The 24557-nt window shown below is 35.5% G+C and overlaps 1 protein-coding gene across 6 annotated transcripts in view; it reads left to right on the top strand.

Annotated features, from left to right (window-relative positions):
- Positions 1-24557, top strand: part of GPHN (gephyrin) — a 627058-nt gene that overhangs the window by 196170 nt on the left and 406331 nt on the right. For all 6 annotated transcript variants that reach the window (XM_082648862.1, XM_082648860.1, XM_082648864.1 and 3 more), the window contains exon 3: positions 19408-19465. In XM_082648862.1, the coding sequence (XP_082504988.1) occupies positions 19408-19465 (58 nt within the window). The remainder of the gene's footprint in view (positions 1-19407; positions 19466-24557) is intronic.

Below are 24557 nucleotides of genomic sequence, written 5' to 3'. Positions count from 1 at the left end.
TTTTTCTTCTTTCTTTAAAATGTAGTATTTGTCACTATAAAACTCCCTTTTGACACTGCTTTTTCTGTATCCCATAAGTTTGGGTGTGCTTTCTATTTCTTTTCATTTGTCTCAAGTTATTTTTGAATTTGCCTTTTGATCTGTTCTTTGGCCCAGTGGCTGTTCAAGAGTCTGTTGTTTTTCCACATATTTGTGAATTTTCCAGTTTTCCTTATATTATTGATTTCTAGTTTCATTCCATTGTGGTCAGAAAAGATACTTGCTGTAATTTCAGTATTCTTAAATTTGTTGAGACTTGTTTTGTGACCCAACATGTGATCTATCCTGAAGAATGTTCTGTGTGCACTTGAGAAGAATGTATAGTCTGCTGCTATTGGATACAGTGTTTTGTATATGTGTGTTAGGTCCATTTGAACTGTAGTGTTTTTCAGGTCTACTGTTTCCTTGCTGATTTTCTGTCTGGATGTTCTGTCTATTATGTAAAGTGGGGTATTGAAATCTCCTACTATTGTTGTATTGTAGTCTATTTCTCCCTTCATATCTATCAATATTTTATTTATTTAGGTACTCTGATGCTGAGTGCATATATATTTATAATTGTTATAGCCTCCTGTTGACTTGACCCTTTAACATTATATAATAGCCTTCTTTCTCTTTTGTGACAGTTTTTGATTTGAACTCTATATTGTCTGATATAAGTACATCCACCGCTGCTCTCTTTTGGTTACCACTTGCATAGAGTATCTTCTTGCATGTGTGTACTTATTTCTATAGTGAATCTCTTGTGGACAGCATATAGTTCAATCTTTGTTCTTTTCTTTCTTTTTTTAAATTTTACGCATTGAGTCACTATATGTCATTTGATTTGGGAGTTTAATCCATTTACATTTAATACAGCTATTGATAGCTAAGGACTTACTATTGCCATTTTGTTCATTTTTTCTAATATTTTGTAGTTTCTTGTTCCATTCTTCCTCTCTTGGTTTCTTCCTTTGTGATTTGATGGTCTTTTGTTACTGGTATGCTTTGAGTCCTTTCATGTATATCATGTGTTTTTGCTTTGTGGTTACCATGAGATTTTCATTAATTATCTTATATTTATCACAGTCTATTTTAAGCTGATAACAATTTAATTTCAATAGCACACAAAACTCAACAGTTTTACTTTTCTTTTTTATTGTGTATCCATCTCTAATATTTTAAAATTTAATCTTACTATTGTCTTTTAACTTTAATGCTAAAATTAGAAGTGATTTACATATCACTATTGAGTTATTATGGTATTCTGTATTTGTCTATATATTTATCTTTCCCAGTAAGTTTTATACTTTAATATGCTTTCATGTTACTCTTTAGTTTCATTTTGTTTCAACTTGAAAAATTCCCTTTAGAATCTCTTGTAATGAAGGTCTAGTAGTGATGGGCTCCAAAGCTTTTGTTTCTCTGAGAATCTTTATATCTCTTTCATTTTTCAAGGATAATTTTGTCAGATTTAATATTGTTTGCTGGCAGTTTTTTTCTTTCAGCACTATATCGTAGAACTTCCCAGCACCTTTATTATTTATTATGCTAAGGAGAACTATGAAGAATATATCCAAAAAAGACATGTAACATGTTGGTGTCCTAAGTGTATTTGTATATTTAACTTTGGAATGAGGAGGGAGTGTATTTATTAACACCTCAAAGAACACTGTTTTCGGAGTGCTACATGAATTTCATTATTCATTCAATACAGATTTGTTTGATACCTGTATGACGTTATCCTAGACACTGTATGGAATTCAAAAATGAATAAAATCTCGATCGTACTCTCAAGGAGTTTACATTTATTCAGGTTTTTCTAGATATGATTTAATAGCTGGCCACATTAAGAAAATTAATGTCATGTCCTTTGTAATCAAAGGACATTTTTTTCTTTCCTCCATCTTCTCTTTACACGTACATTGCACATGCTGAAGACTGATAACACGGACATAGTTGAGTACCATAAATATTAGACTTAAGAAAATTAATCACTGTCCTGTTAAGATCCACTTTCCAAACTGTTGCTTTTTTTAAACTCTATTAAATAGCACACTTAGAAATTGTACCTGCATTTCCAAATGACATAAAAGTGTATTTCTTTAAAAATCTAGGGAAATCTCAAAAGTGGTTTGCTTTTGTAAAGTTGTATTTCCAAGGACTGTTCATTTATAGATTTCTGTCCGAAGAAACCATTTTTGAAAGATTGATGTATACATTAGTATCTTGTATTATGTGTGACCAATTATGATTGGACCTAGACATTAATAATTTACTTTTTAGAGAAGGATGGTTTTTCAAATTTTTTGAGGTCTCTTTGCAGCACCCGCTGATTTTCTGGCATTCAGTAAACCTTCAATACATTGAAAGTCTTTTTAGAAAGGAATGATTGTTGAATGAATCAATAGAACAATTCAGTAACAGAAATATAATTGAATAAAGAGACTCCTAGTTTCTTGATTTGATAATTTTAGTATTCATTTTCTTAATATTGTATATTTTACAATAAATCAGTAATAAACCACATTACCAGGAGATATAATTTCTTGAAACAGTTTTTTTTTTCCTCCAAGATTTTTTTGATGTGGGCCATTTTTAAAGACTTTATTGAATTTGTTAAAATATTGCTTCTGTTCTTTATGTTTCGGTTTTTTGGCAACGAGGCATGTGGGATCTTAGCTCCCCGAACAGGGGTTTGAACCTGCACCCCCTGTATTGGAAGGCAAAGTCTTAACAAGTGGACCACGCGGGAACTCCCTTGAAGCAGTTTTAGATTTGAATTTTAATTAGAGCTGGAAGCGAGACTTTATTTGCCACAACAGAGCCTTAAGCGTAGAAAACTCTAAAAATAATCACTTACAGAATTTATTGAATATGTGTGTATTAAGTTGGACTAGTAGTCTCACTTTTATATTTAATAGAAGAACCTTTCTATTGGGATTAAAAAGTTTAGCATTATTTAGACAACATGCTGTTGCTGGAAAAAAATAAGATTAATGTTACTTAATGTTAAACTGACATCTGATAACTTCTACAAATGGCAGGAACCAAGCCAAGGGCAGAGATATTTTTTGAACTCTGTCTAAGCAAGACTAATCCATTGAAGTTTAATGTATGAATCAATAATTTGGCTTCTTATGAAAATCTCTAAAGATATTCTGCTTGCTTGTTCAGTCAAGTTGAAATCATTGAGGAATATAACACTGCTCAAACTAAGGTGTGTAAAAATTATTTTATAAAAGAAGTGTGCATAATGTGCATACCACAAATGTATATTATTAAGGTAGAGAAAATGCTTTTTATTGAAATAAAATTGATTAACAAAGTAATATTAGTTTCATGTGTACAGCATAGTGGTTCAATGTTTTTATAGATTACATTCCATTTAAAGTTATTATAAAATAATGGCTATATTTTCCTCTACTGTAAAATATAGCCTTGCTGCTTATTTATTTTATACATAGTAGTTTGTATCTATTAATCCCATACCCTTATATTATCCTTCTCTCTTTATTTTTTTTATAGCCATTTTTTTTTTACTGTGTTCCACACATCTATTATTCTCTTCTCTGTTCTTATTTTGAATTTTATTTTATTTTTTCATACAGCAGGTTCTTATTAGTTACCTGTTTTATACATATTAGTGTATATATGTCAAACTCAATTTCCCAATTCATCCCACCACCACCACCACACCCTCCCTTCCACCCTTGGTGTCCATACGTTTGTTCTCTACATCTGTGTCTCTATTTCTGCCTTGCCAACCGGATTATCTGTACCATTTTTCTAGATTCCACATATATCCATTAATATACAATATTTGTTTTTCTCTTTCTGACTTACTTCACTCTGTATGACAGTCTCTAAGTCCATCCACGTCTCTGCAAATGACCCAATTTCATTCCTGTTTATGGCTGAGTGATATTCTATTGTATATATGTACTATGTGTTCTTTATCCATTTGTCTGTCGATGGGCATTTAGGTTGCTTCCATGACCTGGCTATTGTAAATAGTGTTGCAATGAACAATGGGGTGTGTGTGTCTTTGAATTATGGGTTTCTCTGGGTATATGCCCAGTAGTGGGATTGCTCAGTCATATGGTAATTCTATTTTTAGATTTTTAAGGAGCCTCCAGACTCTTCTCCATAGTGGCTGTATCAATTTACATTCCCACCAACAGTGCAAGAGGGTTCCCTTTTCTCCACAACCTCGACAGCATTTATTGTTTGTAAATTTTCTGATGATGCCCATTCTAACCGGTGTGAGGTAATACCTCATTGTAGTTTTGATTTGCATTTTTCTAATAATTAGTGAGGCTGAGCAGCTTTTCATGTGCCTCTTGGCCATCTGTATGTGTTTGGAGAAATGTCTATTTAGGTCTTATGCCCATTTTTTGATAGGGTTGTTTGTTTTTTTAATATTGAGCTGGATGAGCTGTTTATATATTTTGGAGATTAATCCTTTGTCCGTTGATTCGTTTGTAAATATTTTCTCCCATTGTGAGGGTTGTCTTTTCGCCTTGTTTATAGTTTCCTTTGCTGTGCAAAAGCTTTTAAGATTCATTAGGTCCCATTTGTTTATTTTTATTTCCATGACTGTAGGAGGTGGGTCAAAAAAGGTTCTTCCTGTGTTTTCCTCTAAGGGTTTTATAGTGTCTGGTCTTACATTTAGGTCTTTAATCCATTTTTAGTTTATTTTTGTGTGTGGTGTTAGGGAGTATTCTAATTTCATTCTTTTACATGTAGCTCTCCAGTTTTCCCAGTACCACTTACTGAAGAAACTGTCTTTTCTCTATTGTATATCCTTGTCTCCTTTGTCATAGACTAGTTGACCATAGGTGCGTGGGTTTATCTCTGGGCTTTCTATCCTGTTCCTTTGATCTATATTTCTGTTTATGGGCCAATACCATACTGTTTTGATTACTGTAGCTCTGTAGTATAGTCTGAAGTCAGGGAGTATGATTCCTCCAGCTCCGTTTTTTTCCCCTCAGGATTGCTTTGGCTATTCCGGGTCTTTTGTGTCTCCATACAAATTTTAAGATTTTTTCTATAGTTTTGTAAAAAAATGGCATTGGTAATTTGATAGGGATTGCATTGAATCTGTAGATTGCTTTGGGTGGTATAGTCATTTTCACATTATTGATTCTTCCAATCCAAGAGCATGGTATATCCCTCCATCTGTTGATGTTATCTTTGATTTCTTTCATCAGTGTCTTATAGTTTTCTGAGTACAGGTCTTTTACCTCCTTAGGTAGGTTTATTCCTAGGTATTTTACTCTTTTTATTGCAGTGGTAAATGGGATTGTTTCCTTAATTTCTCTTTCTGATCTTTCGTTGTTAGTGATTTCTGTGCATTAATTTTGTATCTTGCAACTTTACCAAATTCATTGATTAGCTCTAGTAGATTTCTGGTGGCATCTTTAGGATTCTCTATGTATAGTATCATGTCATCTGCAAACACTGACAGTTTTACTTCTTCTTTTCCAGTTTGTATTCCTTTTATTTGTTTTTCATCTCTGATTGCCATGCCTAGGACTTCCAAAACTATGTTGAATAATAGTGGCGAGAGCGGACATCCTTGTCTTGTTCCTGATCTTAGAGGAAATGCTTTCAGTTTTTCACCATTGAGAATGAAGTTTGCTGTGGGTTTGTCATATATGGCCTTAATTATGTTGAGGTAGGTTCCCTCTCTGCCCACTTTTTGGAAAGTTTGTATTAGAAATGGGTGTTGAATTTTGTCAAAACCCTTTTCTGCATCTATTGAGATGATCATATGATTTTTATTTTTCAGTTTGTTTATATGGTGTATCACATTGATTGATTTGTGTATATTGAAGAACCCTTGCATCACTGGGATAAATCCCCACTTGATCATGTTGTGTGATCCTTTTAATCGATTATTGGATTCTGTTTGCTAGTATTTTGTTGAGAATATTTGCATTTATATTCGTCTGTGATATTGGTCTGCAATTTTCTTTTTTTGTACTATCTTTGTCTGGTTTTGGTATCAGTGTGATGGTGGCCTCGTAGAATGAGTTGGGGAGTGTTCTTTCCTCTGCTAGGATGAGTGCTAGCTCTTTTCTAAATGTTTGATAGAATTCACCTGTGAAGCCAGCTGGTCCTGGACTTTTGTTTGTTGGAAGGTTTTTAATCACAGTTTCAATCTCAGTACTTGTGATTGGTCTGTTCCTATTTTCTGTTTCTTCCTGGTTCAGTCATGGAAGGTTATACCTTTCCAAGAATTTGTCCATTTGTTCCAGGTTGTCCATTTTATTGGCATAGAGTTGCTTATGATGCTCTCTTATGTCTCTTATGATGCTTTGTATTTCTGTGGCGTCCGTTGTAACTTCTTCTTTTTCATTTCTAATTCTATTGATTTGAGTCCTCTCCCTCCTTTTCTTGATGAGTTTGGCTAAAGGCTTATCAGTTTTGTTTATCTTCTCAAAGAACCAGGTTTTAGTTTTATTGATCTTTGCTATTGTCTTCTTTGTTTCTATTTCATTTATTTCTGCTCTGACCTTTATGATTTCATTCCTTTTATTATCTTTGCGTTTTGTTTGTTCTTCTTTCTCTAGTTCCTTTAGGTGTAAGGTTAGATTGTTTATTTGATACTTTTCTTGTTTCTTGAGGTAGGGTTGTATTGCTATAAACTTCCGTCTTAGAACTGCTTTTGCTGCATCCCATAGGTTTTGGATCATCGTGTTTTTGTTTTCATTTGTCTCTAGGTATTTTTTGATTTCCTCTGATTTCTTCAGTGATCTCTTGATTATTTAGTATTGTATTGTTTAGCCTCCATGTGTTTGTGTTTTTTACGTTTTTTTTCTCCTGTAATTTATTTATAATCTCATGGCTTTGTGGTCAGAAAAGATGCTTGATATGATTTCAATTTTCTTAAATTTACCAAGGCTTGATTTGTGACCGAAGATGTGATCTGTCCTGGAGAATGTTCCGTGTGCACTTGAGAAGAAAGTGTAATCTGCTGTTTTCAGATGGAATGTCCTATAAATCTCAATGAAATCTCTCTGGTCTATTGTCATTTAAAGCTTGTGTTTCCTTATTAATGTTTTGTCTGGATGATTTGTCCTTTGGTGTAAGTTAGGTGTTAAAGTCCCCCCACTATTAATGTGTTACTGTTGATTTCCTCTTTTATAGCTGTTACCGTTTGCCTTATGTTGAGGTGCTCGTATGTTTGACGCATATATACTTATAATTGTTATATCTTCTTCTTGGATTGATTCTTTGATCATTATGTAGTGTCCTTCCTTGTGTCTTGTAACATTCTTAATTTTAAAGTATATTTTATCTGATATGAGTATTGCTACTCCAGCCTTCTTTGGATTTCCATTTGCGTGGAATACCTTTTTCCATTCCCTCACTTTCAGTCTGTACGTGTCGCTAGGTCTGAAGTGGATTTCTTGTAGATAGCATATAGATGGGTCTTACTTTTTTATCCATTCAGCAAGCCTGTGTCTTTTGGTTGGAGCATTTAATCCATTCACATTTAAGGTAATTATCCATATGTATGTTCCTATTACCATTTTCTTAATTGTTTTGGGTTTGTTTCTGTAGGTCCTTTTCTTGTGTTTTCCACTTAGAGAAGTTTCTTTAGCATTTGTTGTAGAGCCGCTTTGGTGGTGCTGAATTTCCTTAGCTTTTGCTTGTCTGTAAAGCTTTTAATTTTTCTGTCGAATCTGAAGGAGATCCTTGCCGGGTAGAATAATCTTGTTTGTAGCTTCTTTCCTTTCATCACTATAAATATATCGTGCCACTCTCTTCTGGCTTGTAGAGTTTCTGCTGAGAAATCATCTGTTAACCTTATGGGCATTCCCTTGTATGTTATTTTTCGTTTTTCTCTGTTGCTTTTAATAATTTTCTTTGTGTTTAATTTTATTCAGTTTGATTACTATGTGTTTCGGCATTTTTCTCCTTGGGTTTTTCCTGCCTGGGACTCTCTGCACTTCCTGGACATTGGTGGCTATTTCCTTTCCCATGTGAGGGAAGTTTTCGACTATAATCTCTTCAGATATTTTCTCGAGTCCTTTCTCCCTCTCTTCTCCTTCTGGGATGCCTGTAATGTGAATGTTGGTGTGTTTAATATTGTTCCAGAGGTCTCTTAGGGTGGCTTCATTTCTTTTCATTCTTTTTTCTTTTTTCTCTTTTGCGGCAGTGAATTCCATCATTCTGTCTTCCAGGTCACTTATCCATTCTTCTGCCTCAGTTATTCTGCTACTGATTCCTTCTGGTGTATTTTTCATTTCAGTTATTGTATTGTTCATCTCTCTTTGTTTGTTCTTTATTTCTTCTAGGTCTTTGTTAAACATTTCTTGCATCTTCTTGATCTTTGGCTCCATTCTTTTTCCACGGTCCTGGATCATCTTCACTATCATTATTCTGAATTCTTTTTCTGGAAGGTTGCCTATCTCCACTTCATTTAATTGTTTTCCTGGGGTTTTATCTTGTTTCTTATCTGGTACATTGCCCTCTGCCTTTTCATTTTGTCTGTCTTTCTGTGAATGTGGTTTTCATTCCACAGGCTGCAGGAGTGTAGTTCTTCTTGCTTTTGCTTCTTACCTTCTGGTAATTGAGGCTATCTTATCCTTCTCTCTTTCCCTCTCCCCACTGGTAACTACTAGTTTGTTCTCTTTGTTTATGAGTCTATTTCTGTTTTGTTATACACATTCATTTCAGTTATGTTTTAGGTTCCACATTATGGATAATATAGAGGATTTGTCTTTCTCTTTCTGACTTATTTCACTAAGTATAATACTGTCTAGATTTATCCTCATTGTTGCAAATGGCAGAATTTCATTTTTTTATGCCTGAGTAATATTCCATTATATAGTTACCACATATTCTTCATCCATTCATCTGTTGATGGGCACTTAGTTTGCTTCCATATCTTGGCTATTGTAAGTAATGCTGCTATAAATATTGTGGTGCATGTATCTTTTTAAATTAATGTTTTCAGTTTCTTCATATATAGACACAGAAGTGGAATTGCTGAATCATATGATTATTCTATTTTTAGTTTTTTCTATATTATTTTCCATAATGGCTATACCTATTTAATTCCCACAAACTGTGCAAAAGTTTCCTTTTCTTCACATCTTCGCCAACATTTGTTACTTGTATACTTTTTGATGTTAGCCAGTCTGACAGATGTGAATTGCTATCTCATTGTGGTTTTGATTTGCATTTCTCTAATTAGTGATCTTGAGCATCTTTTCATGTGTCTGTTAGCTATCTTTCTTCTTTAGAAAAATGTCAATTTGTATCTTCTGTTTATTTTTTATACTGGATTTTTTAAAATTTTTAGTTGTATGAGCTGTTTTATGTCTTTTGGATATTAACCCCTTATTGTGTATGTCATTGGTATTGTCTCCCATTCAGTATGTTGTCTTTGCATTTTGTCTTTGCATTTGGTTTCCTTTGCTATGCAAAAGGTTTTAAATTAATTAAATTAAATTAATTTAAATTAAGGTCTTATTTGTTTATTTTTGCTTTTCTTTTCCCTTAGGAGACATATCTAAAAAGAAATATTGCTGTGATTTCGGTCAAAGAGTGTTCTGCCTATATTCTCCTCTGGGAGTTGTATGGTTTTAGGTATTACATTTAGGTCTTTACTCCATTTGGAGTTTATTTTTGTAGATGTTAAGAAATGTTCTAATCTCATTCTTTTACATGTAGCTATCTAATTTTTCCAGCACCACTTATTGAATTATCTTTCCTCCATTGTATATTTTTGTCCCCTTTGTTACAAATTAATTGACCATAAGTTTGTCAGTTTATTTCTGGGCTCTCTATTCTGTTCAGTTGATCTGTCTCTTTTTGTGCCAGTACCATGCTGTTTTGGTTACTGTAACTTTTTAATATAGTGTGAAGTCAGGGAGCATGATACCTCCAGCTTTGTTCTTTTTCCTCAAGATTGCTCTGGCAGTTCTGGGTCTTTTGTTTTTCTATATAAATTTTAGAATGATTTGTTCCGTGAAAAATGTCATGGGTATTTGGTTAGGGATTGCATTAAATCAATCTATTGCCTTGAGTAGTATGGACATTTTAACAGTATTCTTCCAATCCATGAACATGGGATATCTTTCCATATTTTTGGTATCATCTTCAGTTTACTTCATCAGTGGCTTATAGTTTTTAGAGTATAGATCTTTCACCTCCTTGGTTAAGTTTATTCCTGTGTGTCTTATTCTTCTTGATGTGATTTTAAAGGGAATTTTTTTTTTTTGCTTTCTCTTTCTGATAGTTCATTATTAGTGTATAGAAAAGCAACAGATTTCTGTATGTTAATCTTCTATTCAACAGCTTTACTGAATTCATTTGTTAGTTCTAAGAGCTTTCTGGTGGAGACTTGAGGGTTTTCTGTATAAAGTATTATGTCATCTGCAAATAGTGACAGTTTTACCTCTTCCCTTCGAATTTGGATGCCTTTTAATTCTTTAACTGATAAATTGTTTATTTCTGTTTCATTATTTTTTCAGAGGTTTTCTGTTGCTCTTTCAATTGAAACAAATCCCTATTTTTTTTTTTTTTCGGTACGCGGGCCTCTCACTGTTGTGGCCTCTCCCGTTGCAGAGCACAGGCTCCAGACGCCCTGGGTCCGGATGTGCAGGCTCAGCAGCCATGGCTCACGGGCACAGCCGCTCCGCGGCATGTGGGATCTTCCCGGACCGGGGCACGAACCCGTGTCCCCTGCATCGGCAGGCGGACTCTCAACCACTGCGCCACCAGGGAAGCCCTTTTTTTCATTTTTTTTTTTGTCACTATGAATTTAGGTAAAACAGTTACCTATTGTGGTCTTGAAAGAATGTCCCTATATGGAAGTGTCCCTATACAGTCTGTGTGTGCCTGATGCCTGTGGTGAGAGAGCTGGATTTGACATGAACAGAAGTGACATCTTTCCTCAGGGTGTTGTGGCATCTATCACGTTGGTAGTGGATAGGGCTGGAGATGAAGGGATAGGGCCAGAGCTAACTGTAAGGCAGTGCTTCCCCTCTACTCATTGTCCCTTTCTGCCCTATTGGGGCTGGGGTTGGATCCCAAGTTTAAGGAGCAGAAGCCCTGAATATTGATTACGAGCTGGATTTGTTTCCTTAAAATATGTGCTCTCTCCTCTTTCAGTACCTGGCATCCTTGCCCTAGGAGAGCAGTGCTGCACCAACAGCGGCCATGCAGGCTCTGGGCTCATGATGGGGCATGGGCTTCTGCAGGTTGGCCACAGAGTTTTATGCTACCTCCAATTTGCTGCCTGCGATGACAGCCCCCGCTGCATCTGTGTCTCTATTTCCCCCTGCAGCCACACACTCCTCCGCAGTCTCCACTAACCTTGTAATGTTGTAGGGCTATGCCGCAGGGCAGGCAGAGCCCACCTGGCCTCTTGATGTGTATCAGGATGCAGGCTGTGAAGTCTGGCCAGTGTCAGAGATCAGGGTTGCTTCTGATAAGCTTTCTCGGTAAGCACCAGCATTGGCCACCATGCTGTGCTCAGACACTGCCCAGGTCTGAGTCACCTCTGCCTCCCACAGATGAGCCTTCCCAGTTGTGGCAACTGTCACTCCATTGTGGAGCTCTGAGGTGAAATAAGCATGGCTGGAGCATTAGCTTAGCTTGGGCTGGGGTGCATGCTGGACCTGTTGTGGGAAACTGGGTAGCCACTCATGCAGTCCTAATTCTCCCTCTCTGTTCTGCCGTGGGAGCAAGCCAGTGCTGGTTAACTCCTCACAAATGAAGTCCGTGCTGCTGACAGCCCTCCTGTTCATCGCAGCAGAGCTCAACCAGCCAAGGGGGCTTATCTTCCCTGTGTCAGACTCCAGTAGTAGGGCACCTAATATGTGGCTGGAACCACTCTCCAGGGAAATTCTCCACCCCTGTAATCTCCCTTTTCCTCTGAGTCCCCTCCCAGGGGCACAAGTCCTGACCTGATCACTTCCCTTGCTGCCTGATTCTCTGTGATTCTGTCTTACAACCTTAGTTGTACAGGAGTCTTTATGCCAATTTTCAGTTACTTTTTAGTGAGAATTGTTCCTCATGTAGATGTATTTTTTTTTTATTGGAGTATAGTTGATTTATAATGTTACTTTCTGCTGTACAGAGAAGTCAATCAGTTATACATATATCCTTTCTGTTTTAGATTCCTTTCCCATATAGGTCATTAAATAGTATTGAGTAGAGTTCCCTGTGCTATACGGTAGGTCCATATTAGTTATCTCTCTTATATATAGTAGTATGTATATGTCAATCCCAATCTCCCAATTTATCCCTCCCCTCCTTTTCCCCCTGGTAACCATAAGATTGTTTTCTACATCTGTGACTGTATTTCTGTTTTGTAAATAAGTTCATTTTGACCTTTTATTTAGATTCCACATACAAGCGATATCATATTTGTCTTTCTCTGTGTGACCTCACTCAGTATGACAGTCTCTAGGTCCACCCATGTTGCTGCAAATGGCAATATTTTGTTCTTTTTTATGGCTGAGTAATACTCAGTTGTATATATGTACCACATCTTCTTTATCCATTCCTCTGTTGATGGACATTTAGCTTGCTTCAATGTCCTGGCTGTTGTAAATAGTGCTGCAGTGAACAATGGGGTATATGTATCTTTTCGAATTATGGTTTTCTCTGGGAATATGCCCAGGAGGGGGATTCCTGGATCATAGGGTAGTTTTATTTTTAGTTTATTAAAGAACCTGCATACTATTCTCCATAGTGGCTGTACCAATTTACATTTCCACCAACAGTGTAGAAGAGTAAAAGGTAAATTAAGGAAACAATCCCACTTACCACCACATCAAAAAGAATAAAATACCTAGGAATAAACCTATCTAAGGAAGCAATAGACCTGTATTTGGATAACTATAAGATACTGGTGAAAGAAATCAAAGGTGACACAAACAGATGGAGAGAGATACCATGTTCTTGGATTGGAAGAATTAACAGTATCAGAATGACTGTAGTACCCAAAGCAATCTACATATTCAATGTAATCCCTATCAAGTTACCAATGGTATTTTTCCCAGAACTAGAACAAAAAGTTTTACAATTTGTATGGAAACCCGAAAGACCCCAAATAGCCAAAGCAATGGTGAGAAAGCACAACGGAGTGTAAATAATCAGGTTCCCTGACTTCAGCTTATACTACAAAGCTACAGTAATCAAAACTGTATGGTACTGGCACAAAAACAAATACAGGTGAATGAAACAGGATAGAAAGTCCAGAGATAAACCCACACACCTGTTCCATGTCATAATCTATGACAAAGGAGGCAAGAATATACAATGGAGAAAACACTGTCTCTTCAGTAAGTGGTGCTGGGAAAACTGGATAGCTACATGTAAAAGAAAGAAATTAGAACACTCCCTAACACCACACACAAAAATAAACTGAAAATGGATTAAAGACCTAAATGTAAGGCTGGATACTATAAAACTCTTAGAAGAAAACATAGGCAGAACACTATCTGACATAAAGCAAGATCTTTTTGACCTGCCTCCTATAGTAATGTAGATGTATTTTTGGTGTGTTCATGCTTTCTCCCACTCATCCATCTTGATCTGAAAGCCTGGAGATACTGCTCTTAAAAAAGATTTTTGTTTATGATCTTGGTGAAAATTCACATGTCTGGCTCCTCTAACCTCTCTCATTAATTTACCAAATGTGTGCTGCTTTATCAAGCTTTAAGTACTCACTATTTGCCAAGTGTAGAAAGTAATTTAAAATATAATCTGTACCTTCATAATCTAGTGGAGAAGGTAGTTCTCTAAACAGCTAATTATAATAGTAGGATAAAAGCTATAATGCAAGTGTGAGTAAGGCACTATTCACAGTAGAGGAGGTGCTTATTTCTGCTTCCAGAGTTTGTGTAAGTGTTCTCAAAGTGGTATTTGACTCCTGAAGGTTGATATGGAGTTTTGGGGGTGTAGAAGAGCATTCAAGATACAGGTAATAGAGAGGCATAAAGCATTTATGAAATTAGTGACAATTGGGCATGGCTAGAACAAAGAGGTACTGTGAAAGGGTTACAGGAAATGAAACAAGAAATGGACTGAGGAGTCGAGTTTATAAAGGGAATTCTCATCACTTCTTAAGGTATTATCCATTAATAAGGATGTGACATGAGAAGAATTACATTTTAGAAAGATACAGCTTGTTACAACTGTGGCGAGGATACTACTAAAACTGTGGTTAGAAATGATAAAATCTTAAAGTACTGAAGTGGAAATGGAAGAATGGCTATTTTCCAGATAAATTAAGGCCAATAAAAATTTGACTGTTATTACTTGTAGGGGCTGAGAAAGGTAAAGGCATTTGAAAGATTTCCACACTTACGACATGGACTACTGGATCAATTAACATTTACCATAACAAAAACTGGGGAGAACTGTAGAAGAAGCAGATTAGAGTTGGGGAGAAAATTAAAATATTTCTGAGCAACTTTGAATTACCTTTAAATATTTCTATTCCTAATGAATTTGGACCAATATTTTTTTTCTGGAACTGTTTCAGTAATGGAAATAATCACTATCTACAGATTCCTTTATTTTTATTACATAGATTAATTCATTCAGAAAAGTCTTATAATTAGAAGCCTGTTAAATGAAATTGCATTAAGGAAATAAATGTATTATCACATTTAATTCTAACAATAAATTAACAGACACAAGCACAGTCATGTTTCAAAAGAGAATTGCTGATAATACACAAAGGAAGACCTGGAACATTTTATAGGATAAGCCAAATGTTAGGACACACAAAAAAATGTCTCAGTAAATTTAAAAGGATTGAAATCATTCCAAGTATTTTCTCTGGCCACATTGGAAAGATGCTAGCAAACAAAAATGTAGGGAATCTAGAAAATTCACAATATATGGAAACTAAACAGTTCACTCTTAACCAGTGGTTCAAAAAGAAATCACAAGGTTAATTAGAAAATACCTTGAGACAAATGTAAACAAAAACACAGCATACCAAAACTTACCGGATGCAGTGGAAGCACTCTTCAGAGGGAAATATATAGCTATAAATGTGCACATCAAAAAGAAAGAAACATCCTCGATAAATACAGTACTTTATACCCTGAAGGACTAGAGAAAAAGAGAAAACTAACTCCAAAACTAGCAAATTTAGCTATGACAACAACATAAAAGTAGGAGGATAGCCCTGTATAGGAGCAGACATTTCATGTAATGATTTAAGTTGTTATCAATCAACTAGATTGCTATAAATTTAGAATATTAAATGTATTCCCCATGGTAACCACCAAAAAAATACCTAAAAGATGTAAAACAGGAAATGACACGGGAATTAAAATGATTCACTACAGAAAAAGAAAAAAAATCAGCTTAGATACATAAGACAATTAATGTAAGGAAGGGAGGGAGGCAGGGTAAAAAGAAAAGATCAAGGAAGAAAATAATAAGGATTAAGGTGGAGCTAAATAGAGAATAGAAAAACAGTACAGAGTCAACAAAAGCAAAAGTTTGTTCTCTGAAAAAATTAACAAAATTGACAAACCATTAGCTACATTGATTAAGAAAATGAGAAAGCTCAAAAACAAATCAGAAATAAAGATGTGAATATTACTACTGATCTTACAGAAATAAAAATGATTATAAAAAATCCTCTAAACAGTTGTATGCCAACAAATTTGGTAACCTAGATGAAATAGACAAATTCCAAGAAGCATGTGAATTACCTAAACTGACATAAAAATAAATAGAAAGTCTCAACAGATCTGTAACAAGTAAACAGATTTTCAACAATTAAAAACCTCCCACCAAACAGAAGATTGTAAAACAACTATACTCCAATAAAAATTAATTACAAAAAAAAAAAAAAAAGAATCTCCCACCAAAGAAAAGTCTAGGACCAGATTACTTCACTGGTAAATTATTCCAAACATTTGAAGAATTAACATTACGCTTTTCAAACTCTTCCATAAAACAGAAGAGGAGAAAATACTTTCTAACTCATTAAATGAGGCCAGAATTACCTTGCTACCAAAGCCAGATAAAGACATCCAGAAGAAAGAAAACTTATAGAGTAATAACCCTTATGAATGTAGATGCAAAATAGGAAAGTATCACGACACTGAGTGCAACCACATATTAAAAGAATTATACACAGTGACCAAGTGAGATTACCCCAGGTGTTCAAGCGTAGTTCAATATAAGAAAATTAATCACTGCAATAATACCACATTAACAGAAAGATTGAAAAGCAGAAAACCACATGATCATCTCATTTGACACAGAGAAAGCATTTAACAAAAATCCAGCATTCTTTTCATGGTAAAAACACTCAGAAAACTAGGAACAGAGGGAACTTCCTTAACCTGATAAAAGGCATTTGTGAAAACCCCGCAACTAACGCCATATTCAATTGTGAAAAATGGAAAGCTTTCTTTTTATATCTGGAACAAAACAAAGATACCTGCTTTCACCACTGATATTGAACGTTGCATTGGAAGTTCTAGCCAGAGTATTTAGACAAGGACAAGAAATAAAAGGCATCCAGCCTGTTAAGTGAGAAGTAAATCTATCTCTATTCACAGATAATATCATCCTGTATATAGATAAACCACAAGAAAGTTACTAGAGTCAATAAACAAGTTCAGGGACTTCCCTGGTGCGCAGTGGTTAAGAATCCGCCTACCAATGCAGGGGACATGGGTTCGGCCCCTGCTCCAGGAAGATCCCACATGCCGTGCAGCAGCTAAGGCCATTCACCACAACTACTGAGCCTGTGCTCTAGAGCCCTCGAGCCACTGCTACTGAGCCTGCATGCCACAGCTACTTTAACCCGCGCGTCTAGAGCCCATGATCTTCAACAAGAGAAGCCCACGCAACTAGAGAAAGCCCGTGCACAGCAGCGAAGACTGAACACAGCCAAAAATAAATTAAATAAATAAATTAAAAAAAATAAACAAGTTCAGCAAAGTTACAGGGTACAAGATCAACACATGAAAATTACTTGTTTCTATACACTGGTAATAAACAATCTGAAAAGGAAATTAAAAGCTACACCATTTAAAATAGCATCTGAAAATAAATGCCTAGGAATACATTTAACCAGTGTGCTAAAAGACTTCTATGCCGAGAACCACAAAAAGATAGACCTATAGACCAATTGAATAAAATTAAGGATCCAGAAATAAACCCGTATCTATGGAAAATTCATTTTAGACAAGGGTGCTAAGTCAAAGCTTTGACAACAGCTTTGGGAAAGAAAAAGCTTGTCAACAAATGTTGCTAAATGATTGGATTTCCACATGGAAAAGAATTAACTTGAACCCATATCTCACACCATATTCAAACATGAACTCAAAACAGATCAGTGTTCTAAATAGAAGAACTAATACCATAAAACACTTTGAAGAAAACATAAGGATAAATCTTCAAGGCCTTGGATTTGACAATGGATTCTTTTTTTTTTTTTTTTTTTTTACATCTTTATTGGAGTATAATTGCTTTACAATGGTGTGTTAGTTTCTGCTTGGCAATGGATTCTTATGCATGACACCAGTAAGGTGAGCATGAAAAGAAAAAAATACATAAATTGTGTGGCACCAAAATTAAAAGTTTTTGTGAATCAAAGTATTATCAAGAACGTTAAAAGACAGCCTACAGAATGAGAGAAAATATTTGGAAATAATACCTTAGGTAAGAGTTTAATATCCAGAATATATGAAAAACTACAACTCAACAGCAAAAAGACAAACAACCCAATTTAAAAATTGCCAGAGCACTTGAATAGATATTTCTTTAGAGAAGATATACAAATGGCCAATAAGAACATGAAAAGATTCTCTGTGGCAGTGGTCCCCAACCTTTTTGTCACCTGGGCCCGGTTTTATGTAAAACAATTTTTCCACTGACAGGGCAGGGCGGGATGGTTTAGGTGGTAATTCGAGGGACAGGGACTGGCAGATGAAGCTTTAGTCACTTGCCCATCGCTTGCCCACCGTTCCCTGGGTTGGGGACCCATGCTCTATATCACTGCTTATTAGGGAAATGCGAGTCTCAAAACTATGAGTTACCGGTTTACACCCATTAGGGTAGCCATTAAAAAACTAGAATAACAAGTATTGATGAAGATGTGGATAAATTGGAACCATCATGCATTCTTGGTGGTAGTGTAAAATCGTACAGCCACTGTGGAAAAGTGTTTGGCAGTCCTTCAAATGCTAAACATGGAATTACCATATGATTGAGTAATTCATAGATTGAAGTTCTGATACATGCTACCATGTGGATAAAGCTTGAGAACTATGCTGAGTGAAATATGCCAGATACAAAAGGACGGATATTGTATGATTCCTCTACGTGAGTTTCCTAGAGTAGTCAAATTCGTAAAGACAGTGTTGTTTAGGAGTTACCAGGGCCTGGGGGAAAGGGAAAATTAGGAGTTATTCCTTAATGATTACAGAGTTTCTGTTTAAGTTATGGATAAGTTTTGGAAATAAATAGTAATGATGGTTGCACATCATTATGAATGTAATTGTCACTTAGCTGTACACTTAAAAATGGTTAAAATGTTAACTATATTTATTACAATAAAATAAAAAGAAAAACAAAAACTAGTTGACCATAAATGTGATGTTTGTTTCCGGACTTTCAGTTGTACCCTATTGCTTTATATGTCTATCCTTACGCCAGCTCCACATTGTCTTGATTATTGTAGATCTGTAGTGACTTGAAATCAGAAAGTGTAACTTCTCCAGCTTTCTTCTTTTCAAGATTTTTTGACTGTTATGTGTTCCTTGAATTTCCATATGAATTTTAGAATTTGCTTATCAGTTTCTGGAAGTGAGTTCTTAAGCCCAGTCTGCCACTCCTAGTTGTGGGACCTTTGAAAAATTGCGATTAGAGTAAAAGAGCACTTTACCTCTAGAATGATTCCTTTAGTGAGGAAAGCAGTGTGTTGTAAGGGAAAGAACATGAAATTTGGAATCAGTCTTCCTGAGTACAATACTATAGAATACTGATGGTATGTTAAATTGATAGGTATTCTAAACCTAGCTGTGTCTCATGATGCCATGAAAATAGAAATGTCTGCTATTGTTCTTGATACATCTTAGTTGTGACAGAATCTATCAGTAAAAATGACAGTTTGAGCATCATTAAAACCATCGATAAGAGAAGTTTAATTATGGTTAAAAATCTAACTTATGTTTCCTCTTTCAGTAGTCATTTACTGTCTACCTTTTTAAACTACTATATGGAAAACCTGAGCACAAAATGGTTGTTTTTCCTCCATGGTTGTTGGGGTGGGTAATGGGCAATTATTGGTGGCACTCTGATGCTAATGGAAGAAACAGTCCATATTTTTAATACACTGTTGCCGGTTTTGAGAATATTTTTTTCTCCTAATTTCAGGTTGGGTGGGACTATATCAGCATACAAGATAGTACCAGATGAAATAGAAGAAATCAAGGTATAGTATGGCGTTTTTCACCTCTACAAAGAATCAGTGTCTCAGTGGGAAGGTGGGCAAATAATTGTTTTTTCTTTATCCTATTGAATCTTTGGCAGTGTTAGGGCATCATTTAATTCCCAGTTATCCTGTTTGAATTAAAATATACATATCAGATAATCATCATCAGATTTCATCTACCATCATCAATACGTGTTAGGAAAATCAAGAAAGCAACCCTTTCTTGTAAAATTAATTGAAAATTTACTTAAGAAAGCACTTTATAAGCATTAGTATGCATAATGGACTTTTTTAAATCTTGTTTTAATTTCTTTTCCCTATCATCTTTCACCAATTATAAATAATATTAGTCTTCTAGTATATACTTCCTGGTTCCTTTGATAACACAGTAGGTCAATCTCAATTTAAAATTTACAGCACAATACATGAAAAATTGACCTTATTCTTTGAATATTACAGCATTGTTACATTTTTCTGTCTCTAACATTTTACTAAATCCTGTGGACTATTAGTCTTCTAGCATAACACGTGGCCCTTTCCTAAAAGCAGTTTACAGTCTAAAGAGAACTGAACTTAGTCTTTTCCATGAATAAAATTTAACAATTGGATAGCAATAGTCAAGGGTAAACAAGATGAGTTGAGCCTCTTAACAGTACATGTAAAGATCTCAACAAATTGTTAAGTTTGATTAGATCAAACTTTTCTAAATCAAGTTCAATAAATTCAAATCTTAGTAAATAATTCCTAAACTTGGTTACATTATTTTTAAATAAGTTAAATTCATGTTTATGTTCTATACTGTTACTTTCAGTATCTCAGGTGTTCTGTGTGGACAACACCAGTAATTAATACCATGATTGTATTCTGGCAGCAAGTGGGGGGAAAAAGGAGTGTCAAGAGACTCTTTCCAACTTGACATAAATTCATAAAGTAGTTTGGCTGAGAGGAATCTTATGTCTAATCCATATCTCTCATTTTTCAGAAAATAAAATGGGAATTAATAAAGGTGAGCTTGTTGAAATTAATTTTTTGTGGTGCTTAAAGGTGCTCTGTCTTATATTACAGTTGCAATATGTGTTAAGTGATAAAGGTAAACAAAGTATTCTATGAAATACATAGGAAGGAAGGACACTTGGTCATTCAAAAAAGATAATCAGCAAAATCTTTCCAAGAGGTGTACTAAGCAAATTGGAATTCTGTACAGAAGCAGAGGCACTTGTGAATGCATAAATAGGAGATAATATGACACCAGATAGATCACACGTGTAAAATAAAGATTGTTGAGATGTAGGATTTTCATTGGGCCTTTATGCCATTTTAAGAAATTTGGATTTTAAACTGAAAACTATGGAGTGCCATTATGTGATTTTAAGAAGGAAAGTGGCATAATCAGGTTGGTGATTTTATTAGGTTTTTCTTTGATGAGTGAGAAAAATTATTTCAGTGGAGAAGAGGTTCCATCTATAAAGAAGGAGACCAGATTGCAGGAATATAGGCAACGATTGAAACTTGAACTAAAGCAGTGGCAGTGAGGCTGAAGAAAAAAGCCTCAGATTCAAGAAATATTATTTAAGAAAATAGAATCAACAATATTTGGTGATTTATTGGATATTTAAGGGAAGATGGAAAGGTTGACCTAGGTTTCTGCCTTGGGAATCTGAGTAGATTGTGTTGCTGTTAACCTAAAGAGGAGATACAAAACAAGGAATAAGTTTGAGAGGAAATAGGGTAAGTTTTGGACTTATTGAATTTGAGGTTCCTTTTAGATAACCATATATCCACTAAGCCATTGGGTAAATCAGCTTGTAACTCAAAAGAAAGATAATTCTGTCTTTCAGTTGATACTGAGATTTGTCATTATGCAAAAGTTAGCTGAGGCCATGCTAGTTAGTGGAATTGCCTAAAAGAGCTATATGAGATCATAATAGTGGCCCCAAACTGTTGCCTTGGGGAAGGCCCATCCTAGAAACAGAGGATAAATATACTCTTTTATTAGTTTAATTAATTAGCAGAAATGTTTTCAATTTTTTAGTAGTGACTTTTCTCTGAAGGAGTAGTGTTTTTCATTGTTTTTTTTTTTTTTTTCCGGTACGCGGGCCTCTCACTGTTGTGGCCTCTCCCGTTGCGGAGCACAGGCTCCGGACGCGCAGGCTCAGCGGCCATGGCTCACGGACCCAGCCGCTCCGCGGCATGTGGGATCTTCCTGGACCGGGGCACGAACCCGTGTCCCCTGCATCAGCAGGCAGACTCTCAACCACTGCGCCACCAGGGAAGCCCGTGTTTTCTTTTTAATTATAGAATTTTAACAGTTACTCTTCAAGAGATTCCTTGAAAAAAAACATGATTCATGGATGACATGTAATAGTGATTATTTTCCATCAGTTACTGTATCTAAAACAGCTTTAGAGAGTTTGAGGCCTGAGGCATAAAAAAATGTGAAATTGATTCTTCCTTTCAAAAGTGTTGGAAGAAAAACAGTCATAAAATATTTCAACATTTTTTGGCACCATTAGTATTTTCAGCTGATATCTTTTTGTTTTGATTGGAGGAAATTTGAAACATCTGGTTGTAATGTTTATTTTATTTGGCTAGTATATGAGTAATTTTAAATTACCTAAATAGTACAATTGAGTCTAAATTTGAAATATACTCTTTGTAGTATACTATGTATAAATAAATATGCATGTTTACATTTACTATTAAAAAGATATGATGGGTTGATGAAGCATAATTCAGTTTTTGTCAGATGTGGTAATCTTTCACAATGTTTCTAGCACCAGAAATCATTATTTAGTTCATACACAGTTTGAATTAAGCATACATTTATAATTTACCGTAAATCACCTCATATTGAATGGCTACTTGGCCAAAGCCTTAAGGGATAAAGAGCAAATACATTCCTAGCCCAATCACAACCATCTCTTCCACCCAATACCCTGAATTTTTATCATTATCAGTTCCTTTCTTTTATTTAGTTTTACTATATAGGTATACATCCTTAAATATTACAATTTATTTTTGTTTCTCTTTGAACTTTGTATGAATTGAGTCGCATTGTATTCAATCTATTGTGCCTTGTTTCTTTTTTTCAATACTGTGAGATTCATCAGGTTGTTGTCTATAGCTAAGGTTTTTGGGGGGGTTGTTTTTGGTTTATTTTTTTGTTTTATTTTTTGCTATAAAATAGTGCATTGTGCCACAAATTATTGAGACATCCTTCTGTTGAAGGATATTCAACTTATTTCCATTTGGAACTATTATGAAAAATGATGCTATAAAATTCTTATAAAAATATCCTGTGTAAGAGTTTCCCTGAAATATATACTGAGGAATGGGATTCCTGAGTTTTAGTAATGTATATTTTCTGGATGAAATCAAACTGTTTTCCAAGGTAGTTAAGCCAATTTATACTGCCACTTGGCTGAATTTATTTAAAATAGATATATTTAAGTATTAACTCTTTAATATATTTGTAATTTATATTGGTGTAAATTTGTTTTTATTTACAAATGAGATGACTAAACTTTCATAATATTTTCCAAATGTATCTATTTCCCCAGCCCAATTTATTGAAAAACCCATCTTTTCCCCCTATGGTTTGAATTGCCTCATGTACCATATATTAAATTTTCATATGCCTAGACACACACATACACAAATCTCTCTTTTCCTGAACTGTTGTTTCATTGATCTGTTTATCTGTTCCTTTGCTAGCACCATACTATTATGATTATAGTGCTTTCTTTGTATAGTAGGAAAGGTTGTATGTTGCTTTTCTTTTTTATTCTGTTGGCTCATGAATTAATTGCTCCAGATATTACACTGAGTTTGTCAAGTTCAAAAGTGTTCCTACTGAGAAGACTTTTGGTTCTAACCAAGGTGGAGTAGCCCTGTTCTGCCAAAATCTTTCCTCTCACAATTAAAAATCCCTGGACTTTTGTTTGTTTATATTAAAAAATAAACAAGCATAGAAGGACTCTGAAAGGTAGGAAGAAGAAATCAGACTGCCTTAGGACTTCAGGACTTGAGGAATGACATGGCACTGAGTTACCTGGGTTTCTTTTTGTCTCCCATTTTACCCAGCCTCCAACCTGGAACCGCCAACAGGCAGAGAAGAAAAGCACGTAGAAAAGCCTGTTCCCTCTTGCCAAGGGACCCAAGACAAGGGTGGACTAACAGAACAGAAAGCCTTTTTTGGCATACCCTCCCTACTCCAGCCAAATGCCAATGAGAAAACTACTTAACTTCCCCAGAGTTTCAGCAGAGCCAAGAAGGGAGCTGATCTTCCACTTCACCCCTGCCACCTGACAGAAGCAGGTGGCAGATCTCTGAATCCCCTCTGCCAGTGGTGTTGGTGGGGTGATCAGGTAGCTATTCTTCCATCTCTCACATAGCAGGGTAGACAGTTCTCTGATTTTCCTGCCAGAATATGGTAGTGGGGACCAAGTAGGGAGTTGATATTCTATCACCAGCCCAGTAGAAACAGGTTATGCTCTGATTGCTCCTGCAGGGTAGTGTCAGTAGGGTCCAGTGATGAGCCGAGACTCCCCCAACCCAGCAGAAGTTAGACCAAGAGGCAGTGCAAGATAGGACTAGTCATCACTCTACTTCACCCCCCCTTTACTGTGTTAATGAGGCCTTTAAGGGAGATGACACTCCACCCTCATATACATCAACATCAGTGGAGATGTTACTGCACTCTCAGTATGAGTCAACCTTCTACTTCCCTTCCCCTCTCAGGGTCCAGCAGGGAGCTGAATATCTCATACTAACAACAATGTGGAGCAAGGTGATGCACCACTTTCACCAGAAAGGTTTCAGCAAGGTTAAGAGAAGAGTTAAACTTCTACCTTATTGTCTTCAATGAGGCAGTGGGAATCAGTGCTTCACTTCTGCCAGAGTGGTGTCAGTGGGACTCAGCAAGAAGCTGAACATATGGCCCTTATACTACAAGTCAACAAGAGGACATCTTAAAAAGGTTAAATAGGATTCAGAGTCTCATAATATCCAGAACGTCCTGGGAACAGTCAAAAGTCACTCATCATACCAAGATTAGTGAAAATCACAACTTGAATGAGAAGAAAACAGTGAA

Source organism: Grampus griseus, assembly GCF_964374135.1.
Source record: "Grampus griseus genome assembly, chromosome: 2".
NCBI classification, from domain to species: Eukaryota; Metazoa; Chordata; class Mammalia; order Artiodactyla; family Delphinidae; genus Grampus; species Grampus griseus.
The sequence above is the reverse complement of the archived record's forward strand: the minus strand, read 5'-3'. Positions and strand labels throughout refer to the sequence as shown.